General features: G+C 29.6%; 2 protein-coding genes across 2 annotated transcripts in view; one reads left to right on the top strand and one right to left on the bottom strand.

The window, feature by feature from the left end:
• Positions 1–328: 328 nt before the first annotated feature.
• LOC126838902 (uncharacterized) lies at positions 329–2,098 on the bottom strand. The gene is made up of 2 exons (XM_050573681.1): positions 915–2,098; positions 329–851 (listed from the first exon to the last, which is right to left on the bottom strand). Exon 1 carries the CDS (start codon positions 1,794–1,796, stop codon positions 1,122–1,124), a length of 675 nt encoding a protein of 224 aa, XP_050429638.1. The 5' UTR covers positions 1,797–2,098; the 3' UTR covers positions 329–851; positions 915–1,121.
• An 8,321-nt stretch (positions 2,099–10,419) lies between these two features.
• Positions 10,420–16,017, top strand: part of LOC126838899 (allatostatins) — a 30,735-nt gene continuing 25,137 nt past the window's right edge. The window contains exon 1 of the mRNA XM_050573679.1: positions 10,420–10,512. The gene's annotated coding sequence lies outside the window, so the exon portion shown is untranslated. The remainder of the gene's footprint in view (positions 10,513–16,017) is intronic.

Below are 16,017 nucleotides of genomic sequence, written 5' to 3' on the forward strand. Positions count from 1 at the left end.
AAACTCGAATCCGATGATTACTCGTTTCATTTCTTCAAATTGAACTCGAATGTAGTGGTTTTTGTCACAGGACGCATTCTGTTCAGTGAAACGAAATAGATAGTAAAAATCAACTTCCTGTAGTTCCTCTTCCGTCCGATCAATGTATATTAATTGCATAACATTATTGGTGGGTACACTTTGAAACGATTAACGATCTTTACTGAACCGGGTCTAACAAATAACGTGCGATGACAGTTTCACAATTAAGGCAATGCTACAGAACAAAAATACACATTACGAACGTTATTAAAAACAATAATATTATATTCAACAAAATATTAGGACGTACAAAAAACAATAACATATAAACGAGGCGATCGGATGATTAGTACTAACTACTAATTTATGTTTTCGTATATTTTTTTAATTACCGCTTTAAACGGTTCTAAACTATATCTACTTACATCTCCAGTATAATAATTAAACTATTATAAGATACTTTTTATTAAAGCTGTGTCCGTTAATATACAATAATATTTCTACATGTGTGATTCTCAATACTGTCAGATATCCGTCCCGTTGCTAGCAAAACGTCCTATTGTTTTGATAGACAGCTTTGGGAAACAGCGTTTGGCAGGAACAAACACGATTCTTGTTTATAAATAAAGGAACTTTGCATAATTCACATGATAGTCAGTAAATAGTTAAGTATGACAAATGATCCTAATCGAAAGTTATTGAAAAAATAATAATATTTATATATTATTACACATATATTGTTTTAAGAGCATTTTATTATATGGAATTCAGTGCGAGAATTCTATGAATATACTGACGTTAACGACCGTGGTGAAACGATAGTCGATTGTCTGGAAAAATATGTAAAAAAAATAAAAGTAACGCCTGACACATTTGGTATTAACATTACCTACAATTCGTTCCGGTGGAATGCCATTGGATTTGTTCCGGCTTGAAGGAGAAAACCATTATTAGCGTTATTATGATTGTTTATCACTGGATTCGTTATAATTTATAATAACATATCGCTATCGTTAGAGTCGCGTGACTTTAAAAATAATTTCACAGTCTTTTTAGAAAAATAGTAAAAATCAAAAAAAATTATTAATAATTAGTAATAATTAATTAGTAAACATTTCGAAGTTTTGCAGACCGTACTGTCCCACGCGTCCGCCGGTCGGTCGCTTATAGCCGCTAGTGGTGGCAGCCGGCACGGTGTTTTTGGTTGGCGGGTTCTTTCTCTTCTTCCGTCGCACGATCCGCTTGACGTTGGGTTCACGGTGTTCGCCGTGTTGGCCGTGTCGCTTGGCCTCGTGGCCCGCGGCCGTGTCCGGCTTACGGACAACACCAGGTCTGCCGGCGGCCGGTTCAAGTCGGTCGACGTGCTCCTCGTCGTAGAACTGTTGCTTCTTGGAGAACTCGTTCTTCTTGTGGATTTTGTGCTTGACCGGAAGTTCGTCGTGCACGTACCGCGCTCCCCTGGCTAAATCGCCGACGTTCACGCGTCCCCTGTGCTTCGTCTCCGCCGTCTCGTCCGACCGTTCTTCGGTCTCGCCACCGCCGCCGCCGCCGCTGTCCGACGAACCGCCGTCTTTTTGCGGCCGGCCTTTGGCGTTCCTGCGGCCCGCCGACCGCTCGCCCTCCTCGTCGCTGCGCTCTTTACCCCGCGAACCGTCAATAAACTCGACGTCCTCGCCGGGCGGCCGCTTTTCCGTCTTCGGCACGCGGGACTTCTGGTTCTTTTCCCTTTTCATCGGGTCCATCATGTATTCGTACGTGTGCGGCGTCTCGTACATGGCGAATTTCTGTTCGCCACCGCGATCTAGTCGTTTATGCTTGGCCCCGGTCGGCAAGCTGCGCTGCCCGTACCTGTAGGGCCCACCGCCGCCGCCGCCGTCGTATTCGCCGCTGTAGCCGCTCGGGCCGCTAGCGTAACGCGCGTGATTGTACGCGCGCCGGCAATGGATCGGGCGTCGTGAAGTACACGTCCGGCGAGACCGTCATCGGTTTTACGACCGCAGTACCGTACAAGGCGTACAAAAGCGCAACGCGACAGCAAACACCGCACTGTAACCGCTGCATTGTCACCGGTTCAACGTACACGCGGACACTGATGCGATAGACGCGTTCCGCTTTCGCACCGGTTTACCCGTGTACCCCCTTCTTTCGTTTTCCCCACAAACCCACTCCTACCTTTGTGGAACGATTCTTGCGGTTTTCACACTCTCGTACAGTGCACCGACCTTCTACACAATAATACAATTATTTGTATTATTATTATTGAGTATATATTGTATATAAATATATGTATTGCTATTATGTTATAAGATATTGTCTATATCTATGTATTGAGTTTATATTGCATAATATTATATTATATACTCAATGTTATTATTATTTGACAAGTTGACTAACATTACATACGTGCAGAGTTGGGCAAAATATAATTAAATATAAAAAATAACACTAAAACAAAACGAAAAACGTAATCATTTAAGTAAAAGATGTTTTATTCGAGAATTTTCAAACAACATAATTAGAATAAATGGTTATTCGGCAAAATAACAAATAAATGTATTAGAATAAAAATGAAATTTGAATTGGATTTTCCTTATTTGCTCCAATATCTATGCATATTAATATCCATGCACTTAAAAAAATGTGTTTTCCTTATTATACACCCACCCAGCAGTACTTATACAAAAAAAAAAAATTAATTTCAACTTCATGACTGATAGCTTATAATAATACAAAATACTATATGAAACTCTAGTCAGATGTTAAAGATATTTTTATTTTTTAATATACTAGTCGAAAGATTTCAACTTTTGTTATTTTGTTAAGTTGGAGTTTTTCTCCAAACAATATTTATATGGTATTTTTTTTTATGATTCTTTATGTGAATGATAGGCATTTTACTCTTTTGTACGAGAAGTCCTTCCAAATTATACCTACCAAGGGCGCCCGCAAGTGAGAATTCATGGAGGGGGCCGACTATGATTTTGTAATAGATCTTACAAATTTTATATATTGGATATACATTTTTTTTAACTTGCAGAGAAGTTAGAGGGGGAAGTTGCCCCCCTCCCAGTATGCGCCCTTAATACCTTCCTCTGCAGTATGCTATGTTATTTTCATCAAATTATAATAAAATGCGTTTGTTAAACCCACAATAACAATTCAATGTTTAAGCGGGTTTAATATATGATAAGTCATGAGTAAATCTACTTGTTATTAGGTTTCCTATTATAGAATCTAAAGTTTATTCCTAAATCCTAAACCACATACATAAATATAGTAATAATATTTTATTTAAACAAAAATTGTTTCACGGTTCTTACTTTTTTACGTTACTTTTCAATATAGTTATATTTATATAGTATTTATTCTGATGTCTATTATATTACAAAGTTTCATTGAAAATATACATAATTATTTTATAAATATAACTTAAAATATCGATCTTAGAGTGTTCTTCTGCTGTATAGAATTTTGTGCCATAGTCTTTATGACAGTTAATCTTAGCAAATTAAAGTAAAATTTGTACTTATATCTCAATAAGGACTATGAACAAATATGATATTTAGAATGCCCATTAAATAGCATGGCTAAACCTGATAGAAAACTAAATTAAAGCAATGAATACAATTTGAGTCACGTTTAATTTGTCTTTATGTTTTTCACAACAGCTGTATTTTATGAATATAATAATTAATGTTTAACCTTCAAAGTCGGACTTATATCGACGGAATTCAAACCAAATTTCCAAAGACCGAAATGTATACTATACGCATAATATAATATTAAGTTAGGACGTCTGTATGTCTATCATAATTGGAATAGAATTTTGGTTTGATGTTAATTAAATTGCACGGATTGTGTAACATGGTTTACAATACTAATATAATATGCTTATTAAATTAATTTTTAGATTCACTTCAGCTATTATACTGCGCCATGTGTACCTCAAAGGAGCATAACATAAAATGATCATGTGCTTAAAAGCAATACTGTCAATATCTGTTCCTTTGTGCAAACCAATAGTCGGGTTTGTTTGAAATAATTCTGACAAAATACCAGTCTCTCGGTTATTTTCTTACAATCTATTATATATTTTTTGAAACCGGATTGAAATTATTAAATAAAAAGTAAGTAAAACCAATAAATCGGCCACTATGTTTTGTTATCAAGTATTTGTTCATTTTTGACTTTATCAATGCAAAAAGATAAATCAAAATTCGTTCTTGTTTTAATCTGTTTTAGCTTTGATGCTACTTGCTAAACAGAAACGGTATTGGTTCGCCAATGTTGTGTTTTTTTATTAAACTATACAAACATAATAATAAGGTTGTGAAAATACAATATTTTTTTAATTTATATATTATTTATTAGGTATTAAAAAATATTTTCGTATATCTAATGATTTTAAAATAAAATTTTGACTTCCATTCTTATAAAATTTTTGTCTAAGTCACTGTCAGTGTCAAAGACAAATCCATAAGAACTATAATTGGTTCTGCTAATTAATAATAAGCGATTATTCTTTTATGTCTACTAATAAACCACGCAGCAATTTATATTTAACGATATTTTTCAATGAGGATTGGTGTGAAACATTGTAAGTACTTATTATATATTTTGTTTTAGATTTTGAAACTAAATCATGTAAAATTAAAAAATTAATTTTATATTAAGAAGTATTATTACAGTATGTTTTGTTTTATTATTATTTGCTTTTCGGTTGAAATCTAATGAAAATATTACAAATATTGTAAAAATTTTATGAAATGTAATTAAAATATAATTTTGTTATTTGAGAAAGAAACAAAGACAACTTGCATGAGGCCAGTGAGGATTGCAATTACTTTAGTATTAGGTATAAATTAATTTTTAGAATTAAATAATAGTAATAGATAATAGTACAATTTTATAATTTTATTGCTTGTAATTAATAGTTTGTAAAATCTTAAAGGTAAATACTACTAAATACGAGTAAGTTTAACACATGTTCTCTAAAATATTTAAACTAAAAAGTCAATTTAATCTAACTTCTTCGCTAATACGTGTTCCTTCAACTATTTTCACTGACATTGGTCGTTTTTTTTTTGCAACCAAACGTACTCAGTCAAGATTAATTGTTACATATTTCGCCTGGAGACAATTGAATGTCTTATAAGAGTTACATTTAATTTAAAAACACAATTACTAGAAATACAACAATTAGAAAACAGACAAATCACAGAGTCTGAACTAACTATTAAGCAAGAAGTAAATAGTATCGAGTTATTGATACTTTAACTCGTATACACCATGTCCAAAAGGTGTCAATACATTTTTTTTTGATAAGAAACAAACAAAAACATAAGAGAGAATACATAACGTCGAGAAAGCAGCCGCAGACTTCACTCTGGTTTTCTCTCAAGTCTAAGACACCTTCGCCGCACAGCAAAACTTATTGTGTATTTTATTTCGGTCATTTCTGCGGTTTCTTCACGGTGCGTTGATTATTATATATTTATATTAATTGACACAGATACGACATTTGTATCGGTGCAACGCGGATGTCAATCAGTTGGGCTCCGCAAAGACACGAGTCGTGGCCGTCATAGTACATAATACACAGAGGCGGATAGGCTACGTTTTTTTGTCAATAATTTAAATAAACTATATATCTGATTTTCTGTAGGAAATCATAACAAACTTCAAAATAAATACTAAACATCTATTTAATTTCTTAATTTTGTCTTTTAGAAATAGTTCAAAGGATTCCAAAATTATTGCTTTTCAGATAATAGTTGTACAATATTGCATATTATACGTCATTTCTGACACAATTCTTAGAACTATATCTCCCTACACAACAATAATCAGTTTACTTGTTTGCAGGCGAATGACGACTTAACTCGGCTTACACAATTAACACACACAATCCTTGAGTTTGTGTTATCAATTGAACGCCATTCAAAACCACAATATTTAGTTTACTCCAAATAGACGCATAAGTTAAATACTATTCAAACCATAACGCAAGTGGTTTTACATTTATGACATAAATCAGAATAATTTGATTAATATTTCGGTTGAAATCGTATTGAGACCGGATTGTTATAATATGCAAGTTGTTTATTTAAAACCGTAAGCCGTTCTAAAGATACATAGTAAATAAAAACAATAAAGATACCCTAAGTAGTCATCATCATCATATCATCTTACAAATCTACTTTTAAAAAATACCCCTTGTAAGTGGACAGCTTTAATTTCTAAAGTCCACATTGCTTGGTATTGATTGAAAAATATATAAGTAAAGACTAGTGTATGTGATAAACTTTAAGTTAACCCTATAAAAGTCATAAGAGAGTCAACTCGGGATTAAATTTTCTTGTAAACGACATAGTATTATACATTTTAAAAGATACCATAGGATTTAATTTTATTAAGACGATGTCTACTGATGCTCCAATTTTTTTTGTAAGTCATTTAACTCAAGCATTTTGACATTTACAATAGACGATACCGTTGTGTAAGTAATATAAAGTGTCTTTTTACATAGAGAAAAAGTAGTGCTCTCACCGTTATCTACTTATATTGTATAAATCTACGCTTTACATATTATTACAGTAGGTATATAATATGTATGCATTTATACACTTCGTTAGCTCAGCGCAAATGGTGACTAAGTATAAAAAAAATACAGAAGTGATTTGGCAAAAAAAAAAAGATGTGATATTTTATGGGTACTAAGTAAATACCATGCAATCCAAATAATATATATCGTTGCCAACATATAAAATCTGTGTGAAAACCTTTATGTATTATACATACATACATTGTTTTCAATTTATGGGTGTTTACACCAGCAATACCATAACTGTGTTTTTTGTCCAGTATTGACTGTTTAATAGTTAAATATAATACGCTGGTCCCGGGTCCGTTAGATAATTTTACTATTGATGTCTGTGAATTGGGTTATAAACTCTATATAAATAAAACAAAATGTAAAATTTAACAATATTACATTTGTGTGTGTGTGTGTGGGCAATTACTAACATCCGGAAAGAACGAGCATGTTAAATTAAACCTACTAGTCACTACTATTACAAACGTATCTAAATTTCCTACTTAGTATTGTAATTATTTGGTAATATTTATACTTAAATATGACTTAACTGTTATAATATTTTTTTTTATAATTTAGATATGGTATTTCTTTAACAGATATAGTAGCTATAATACACTTTCAATTAATTAAAAGGTTTCATATTTTATTTATTGTAGAATAGTACTTATCGTTCAGGGTCGATTTAGTTATCATTATTGAATAGTCGTTCGATTTTTTGCAATCAAATCGAAAACCACGCTTAGGGTTCGAATGATGTTTATTTACTCCTTAAGATCTTCACAATTAATTGCTCTCATGTAAAATAATACTCTGAGAACTTTAAAGAATTTAATCCAATTTGAGTTTCTTTAATGTGTTATTTAACTGATGTCAACTATCAATAAAAGACTATTAGTTATGAAGATTATTAATTTTAGATGCTCCAGCTGAACTAACTGCAAAGGTAATTTTAGGAAAAAGTTTAAGTAAATATATGTATGATTATTTATTATTACATGTATGTGTACCTAATAAGTGTGCATAAGGATTAATTTAGCAAGGGTCAGTATTAAAGTAATTCCTTTAAAACTATTTAATACTTCATGATTTACAACAGTCAACATTAATATTTTAAGATGTTTTTAAAGCATAATATAACAGCGCTATTTTAAAGCTTTTTGTTGTACTACATAATGGAATTTACGTCTTGTTGTACCTTTTAATTACTGTAGGAGTATAATTTTTTAAATAACATTGTGTAACGAAAAAATGCCTATTTGTAATTTTGAAAATAAAGATAAAAAAGAATGTGTTTACTAAGTTTATTTCACTATAGAATTCGTTAATAACATGAATAAAACATAAATATACTTACTTAGTTTATAAATTATTTATTTTATATAAAGAAAAATATTCAAAAAGTTTCCAAAATGAAAAGTTATTTTTTTTTTGGGGAATCAATCATTTATTAATAACATTAGATATTTTTGTCAAACTATATAATAGAAATGTTACAATCGTTAAAATTATGTTTTAATTTATCCGCAAGTACTTATAGCCATTTTAAATTTCTAAGTTAAAACATACTTGCTAACGATAAATAATATTCAATTAAAAAAAGCCAGTACAGTGGGGACGGAGAGATCACAGGTCTACAGATTTTATTATAAATGAAAGTGATAAAATCACTTTTAAATTAACGCTTCGATGCGAATCTGTGGATAGTATGTTCAAACCAGTTATAGCTGCTTAGAAGATATCGTGGGACCCGCAATAATGTACTTCAAATTTAATATTTAGTCTTGTGCAGGGTGGATACGATAAGGGTTGATTGTTTTCGACTATATTTAAAAAAAGTTATAGAGCATCGTAATTTTAAGTTGAAATTTTTTTTTCATTTTTTGGGTGTTTTTCTCAATTTTCATGGGGAAGGGGTGACTTTTTTTAATTTTTGGCCCATTAAAGTGCCTTTCAGGTATGATTTCTGATCTATAGAATTGCTACACGAAGAAATCGGTTCAGTGGTTTATGAGATATCGTGGGTCCAGTCACAAAAAAAAAAAAAAATAAAAACACATTGTAAAAACAATACCTTCTCAGCTCCGCACCGAAGCTAAAACTCTTACTTCTTAGACAAAATTATATCAATCACCTAATAAGAATTGTGTAGCTATAGTAACTTAAGTACTGGTAACATCAATACTAGTTTGTTAGAAGCCAATACGATCGTCGATCGGTAAACACAAAAAGTATTTTAATTTAAAATTTGATATATTATGGTGCCGTTGTCATATTATACTAATTGAACAATTTAATGATATAAAGATTTTTTCGGCGGAAATTGTTTCTAGTAGTCTACTGTTTATCTTAAAATTAAAAAATCCCATCCAAACATGTTAACACGTTTTTGAATTTCTACTAAAACACACTAAGAGTAAAAAAGTTATTTTTCTCATAAAAAAAATATTATTAGGTAATTAGAATGTTAAGTATATTATTTCAATTTTCAAATAAAAAATTAATTTTTTTAAGATAATACCAATTTTTGTCATCGAATTAAATAAAAAGAATACAATTTTTATTATAAAATATAAACGTGTCCAAGTGCAATTAATACTATTTTGAAAAACTATACTTAAAAATTAATCATATCAAGTAAAACCGAAAAAATTATCTACAAACCTAAATTTATATTTAAAAATGAACACCTGTTATTTTCAATTTTCTATAAAATAATATTATGTTCTTATATTTTGGTTTTGTTTAAAACTATTATGACAACAAGTGACAATAAATTAGAAATTAGTTTTTCCAATTTTTAAATGATATAGTTTTATTTAGTGCAGCTGCTACACAACTACAATTTTTAATTTTTTTAATTACTCGTTTCATTGCCATTGGTTTCGAAAAGTGACTGCTTAGCTTTTTAACCTACTTAACTGTTTAATCTAACTTACTGTAAATTATTCTATTTTATATAGCTATAAATAATGATAGTAAATATAATTAAGTTAATTTTCCAACAAGAAATATTTGTGCAAATTGATTAATAATTTCTTAAATAAAAATTAACGTTTGTGCTCTTATTATAAAATTTACTACTTGCAGGGCTTAATTACTAAAAATAATACAAAATAATTAAGATTAAGACTTTTTTTTATTTACTTTTCATACTTAGGAATTAGTATTTAATTTCTTTCCTAAACTAATGAATTACATAATGTGTAATGAATACAAAATAGAAATAAATTAAACTACTTTTAAACGGTTAGTAATTTATGTATTATCATTTAACATATTTTTATCATAAACAAGTAGTCAAAAATATATTTTCCTACCATTCTTGTTACAATTTTATTTAAAACTCAGAATACTATTGTTTTAGTAAATTTTCATACCTATACTATTTAAACAAAAATTTAGTCAATTCTAATTACGGTTTTAAAAATTATTCTTAAATACTTGTTCACAAAACTTGTTGAACATAGTTAATACACAGCTGGATTCAGAATCATGATATTCAATATGGTTGGTAAAGTTATTATTACTAATATATTACTGCGGGGGACGTGAATGGACAAAAATATATAAATATATTGTATTATTTTGTAGCTGGGAAAACATAGTTTTCCCTCGTATTCTCAGAGGGTGTTAAATTAAGGGGAGGGCAAAAATGTTGTAGCGTAGGTTTTACGGAGGTCTTTAAAATAAAAACTGTTGGTGTGCCGAAAGACGTAATGTCATTGGTCCTGACGTCACTGCGGGGAGGTAGATTTCGGTATAAAGGGAGAAAATCACCCCTCGAGTCTGTCCGACGAGTACAAACTGGCCACTTTGAAAAGTTGTTGGTAACCGTCGACTTCGCCCGAAACACCATCGCCACATCGTTTTCAGACACCCGCGAGAATACACAGGTAAGTGATTGTTTTACTTATTTACCAAAATAATTGCTTACCGACATATTTAAATTTTACGTTTATAGTGAAATGTATGTTTAATTTTCTATTTTACAAAATAAGATAATATTTAAACATGCAGAAAAAAATGCTGTAAATTGTGATGGTTGTAAATTAAGTACTCGTTTTTAAAACTTTAATTAATTACAAAACAAATTTAATATTCAAAAAGCGACCACATCATTTTATTAGCCCCGCCTAACATTGCTGACAGTACCGTCTACTAATAAAATAATTAATTTAAAAAAAAAATTAATACAAATATAACTACTATTCAATCACTGATAATTAGGTACTACACATTTGACACGCCTATATTTATAAATAACAATCATAATATAGACAGTTTATATATTTAATTTTTTTTTAATTTGATTTGTTAACTTATCTATCTATTTATTTATTTTGTCTAGTTATTTAAATATATTAAACGTTGGGCGTTTAATTTTTAAAACCGATTTGTATGTTAGTGCATAAGTTCACTGGTTCTATTATAAATTTTGAAAAAATGATGTGGTCGATTTTTTATTATCAAAAACTGTTAAATACTTGTAAAAATTATAAAAACTTAAAATACTCAGGCCTTCGAAGTTTAAATTTCTTAAACAGATAAATAAAGTTTCTATTGTCTTTATTTGTAACCTTACAAAGTAATTTTTGATATACCTTCATAAGCACGTACTTTGCAAAAACAACAATAAACTTTTAACTTATAATACACTTCTGTATACGCCCGTATAAAATAACCATGCATAATGTTTGAAACAAATAAAATGTGTAAAGTGTCTTATACGAATTTGGTTAACTCAAATTTAATAAATTAAAGAGATAGACAAAACTACAATCGTTTTCACATTATACTTAATTTTTAGTTTTTCGATAAATTCTTTTTAAAAAACCCAATGGGTGACTAAATTATAAACTGTAAAGAAAATTTCAAAATCGCTTATTTAAAGAAGTTTTATTTATTATTTGCTGGATTCCCCACACAGAAATTAAAAAATATAAATATTTTCTAAAGGTTCTCAATTTTTGTGAACAACGGACAAATAGTTATAGACTATAATTTGAAAACATTACACTTTGTTGAGGTAGTTATAATATTAATTAATACTCTCACTAAACTTAGGTCAATGCATTACTGTCATTTAAAATGACAATTGTAATTCTTATAAAACAAACATGACATTTTTTTTAAAACGAGCAATAGCTAACCTGATTTACGATACATTAAACTTAAATTAAAATAAGTGGCGAGCAAAATAATTTAAATCTGGTTGTCAGTAGTTTGGAATTGATGATAAAATATACAATGTATTTTTTATAAATAATTATTTTTGAAAAATAAACAATTCGTTTAATTAAAAACATCCCGATGACAATGGACTGGTGTCCTTATTTGAAAGCTATACGTTTAATACTTATTTTAAGTTAATATATAACAATCTTAAACTGACCTGGTTTTAAAAGCTAAGCATGTGATATTACAATTTGTAGTGACCATGATTTTTATTTTTATTTTTATAACATACTTATATTTACTACTCACATTTGTTTCAATACTTTAAAACAATTACATGCATGTTCAATGGATTCACATTAGTATAGTGTTTGCAATATATGAGTATATATTTATTTAGGTGTTACTGGTACTGTACCGTTTTAATTTAAATGATTCAGTGCATTTATCAAGTAGCATTCTATTTATTTTCTACTGAAAAATGTCAATGGAATAAATGTAAACATACTTTACACAGAATTCACTACACGGGTCATAATATAATGTAAAATGTTGCGTTTTATATTAATTTAATTCACCGAGTATTTCACATACCTCTGATTTTGAGTGTTATATGTTTAAAGTATAATTTTCTTGAGGCGAAGCACTAAAACTCTTTAAATGTTCCAGTCGATCTGCTTGCGAATAATAAACTGTCCCTTCTGTGTATCTCTAATACAAATTCATACAAAGAACTAAAAATACCTACACTTACCAGTTAGCTAAATCTCACTACTCAAATTCCTATTCCAATCTAAGCTCTCATTCTTATCCCCTAAAAAGCAACTGTCCTCGGCTTCACTCAGAAGACTCAAATGAAAATAGTCTTAACAAACAAATATTTAATAAACAAATGTTTTCTTAACTTACCAGTATATTTTTTATTATTAGATTTTACTCTACTAAGGGAAAAGGAAAACACACCAAAATTAATAATGACGAAATTTCTTTAATACCATACATATCAACATTAACCGCATAACCGTCAATCCGTTTCGACGACTTATCGAATTTGATATAGAGACTAATACCTATTGTGTATACCTTAAATCAAATTAAGACACGAGATACTAAATTCCTTCATTTGATTCTAGTACTTGATACATAAAATTTCTGACATGTGGAAAAATGCCGAAACCCTGTAAATTGTTTTAAGCTTAGATTCTAGTTTAACTATGCGTTCAATAAATAACAATAAATTAATAAAAAAACAAATTCGCATAGAAACTAGTCATAATGACTTTGTAGTGTACCGATAGACCGCTAAGCAATTGTGTAGTTCAATACTATTAGAACATTTAGATTGTTTACCGAGACAAAACAAATAATAGCTTATTACCCTTATTGATTAACTATAATAATACCTAATCTCTGTCTAAGTTTTGAACATAAATAAAAAATTAATAACTAGTACAATGTAGTCAAAACCTACTAGAAACGGAGCATATTAGAGCGGGAAGTCCAGGTCTACAGAAATGATTATAATTAAAGTGATAAAATCAATTTCAAATAATACTTCAAAGTGAACATGCGATAGATATAAAAATTTCGACAAAATCATTGTCATGACAACAATGTGCTTGATATTGTTCTTTTAGTATTAGTTTAGATACATTTAGAGTAAATCTTTAGAATACCCTCTGGCTCCGTGTCGAAGCAAAAAAGAGTTAATACAGTTTAGCTTTCGAACGACTAAACATGTTTTTTTTTTTTTAGCTTAATTTTTTAGAGGATTTCTTCTCATTTTTAATAATACATGACCTCCTCTCCGTTAAATTATGTTTTGGTCTATGCAGCCTTAAAACTACATGTTGCTTTTCGGGTACATATTTTTTTCCTCCGCTTCCCGCCTGAAACTGTTTTTTTTTTTTTATGAATAATTAATAGTCAATACTCAAGTACGAGTTAATTCTTGTACACGGTACTAATGTGAGTTTTTTTATAATTCCGAGTACAACGAAGCCGTGTCGTTGGACTAGAATCATTATTTTAGTGATAATGACGTTATTTGCATCCACATGACGTAAATATCACAGACATTTCTTCACGGTAAATCGTACATAGTCCCTAAGGATTTTGCCGTTTCTGTACTATTATGTCCCTAGCCCGTATCCTTTTGCGTTTTAAGTGTAGCCGGTTAATCCCGTCAGTTTCTTCGGCGACCAGCGGCCGGGCAACGAGCGTGTTAATTAAAATAATACACATCCAAGGGTAATGGCTCGTAAACCGTACACACTCATCATATACACTCAATGTGCACCGACCGCCGTCGCCATTTAGTAGTCGATAATGGGTACTAAATTCGCACATTGCTTGTAATAACTTAACTAATAGTATAAAATACAAAGTACACACAAGCCTTATCCGCTAGTTAACCGTTTCCGATATTATTTTTATTTCAGTATTAAATTTAATGTGTTATCATTACATAACGACACGTGACCGGTTAAGTTGTATGTATTATATAATATATGGTATATAAATTATATTTAAATACAAACATAATATATTATTTTTAATCGACATACAAGCCAACAAGGATATTGCTCATACAATATGTATAATGAAAGTTAACGCTTAATGCATGTTACGATGTCCGAACGTTCCAAACTCTTTTTGGGGTGCGACGAATGCGAACAAAATTTCTTTTTCAGCTTTGAGTCAAAGCTAAAAAAAATGCTCAAAACAGCAAAAACGTTTATCACGCGTGCAATTCGGGTCTGCGACCTCTGGCGGTATTCCGTTTGTATGCACAGCACATCTAATTAAGGAGCTTCGTTAAACGGGCTATGGAGGTCTCTCAAAAAAGTAAACTATACACTACTACTTAACATTTTAGGCGGATAGACAATTAGTGTACGTAATATATAACAGTAGTAATTACTTTATGTATTTATATTTTACGAAAAAGAATATTATTTACAAATTATTACTTGTAATTAACACCAATTTGCATATCGTAAAGTATACAATCAATCAAAATAATATCAATATAATATAATTAAAAAAAAAAAAATTAAAAATAATAATGTAATACAAAAACTTAAAAAAGAAACATTATGAAGTAATTTATTTCGTCAACATTATTTACAAGTGTAGGGCTACTATATGAACATAATAACAAAGATGACATGGAGTTTAAAAGTTTAGCGCTAACACGATGTATAAGCCTTAAGTTAATATATTGCATTTTAAGCTAATATTAAAACACTGCTGACTTGACGACCACTAAATGATGTCTATTAGATTTTAATAGTGATGTTTTATTTATCAGTTCACAGTAATAGTTATATAAACTTAAATAAAAAATGTTCAAACATATTTCTTAAAATCGAGAAAAGTAGAGTTTAAGTGAAATGTCACAAATTAAATTATACTTGAACTTTTTACTATAATATATAGATTATATATATGAGATGTTGAAATACATCTTGTTAAACTTTAATTATAACAACAACCCAACATCATAATTATTTTTGTCTTTAAATGCATCCTAATAATATGTAACTATAATAACAAATATTACAGTAAATACTTTTATTTAAAAGGGTATTTTCAATAACCATTAATACACGTCTACCTTTTAAATTATTGGAAACAGTTTTGTTTAAAATATGTTTTATAGTCCCCTTAAGACATGTGAAAACCTGACCATACCGTTTTGAAAAAAATTGCTCATAGACATTGATTTAAAAAAATATATATATTACAAGCCATAAAAGTTTATATTGCATTTATTTCAAGAAAACGTTTTTTTTATTGTAAACGTGAACTAACCGAATCTCGACATTTCAATTTTTTTGAAATAAAATCCATTGAATATTGTACTTATTAATAGTATTGTAGGCTGCACATTACCCAGTAGCCTTGATATAAAATATATTAATTTATTGTTATTTGTTGAATATTTAAAACACATACCATATTATGGCATTTAAATAAAGTTTCTAAAATTGAATATAAAATACATTACAACAAAACGGTTAAAACGTATAAAAACAAATTTGTTTATACTTTGCAAACCATTTTTTTAATGATGCCGAAAATATTTCAATCGAATAACTTTGGACGTACTTATACTGAAAACTAGTTAAAACTTCATCCAGTTTGATGTAGGAAATAAAACAGTATATTATTGAAATGTACCTATTTAATAAATATGTTTTACGCTTTTAAGAAATTGA

The sequence above is a fragment of the Adelges cooleyi genome, unplaced genomic scaffold (genome assembly GCF_023614345.1).
Source record: "Adelges cooleyi isolate 19-005CV unplaced genomic scaffold, UGA_ACOO_1.1 ACOO_flye_CR_arks_rails_tigmint_CR_PRNA_30, whole genome shotgun sequence".
NCBI lineage: Eukaryota > Metazoa > Arthropoda > Insecta > Hemiptera > Adelgidae > Adelges > Adelges cooleyi.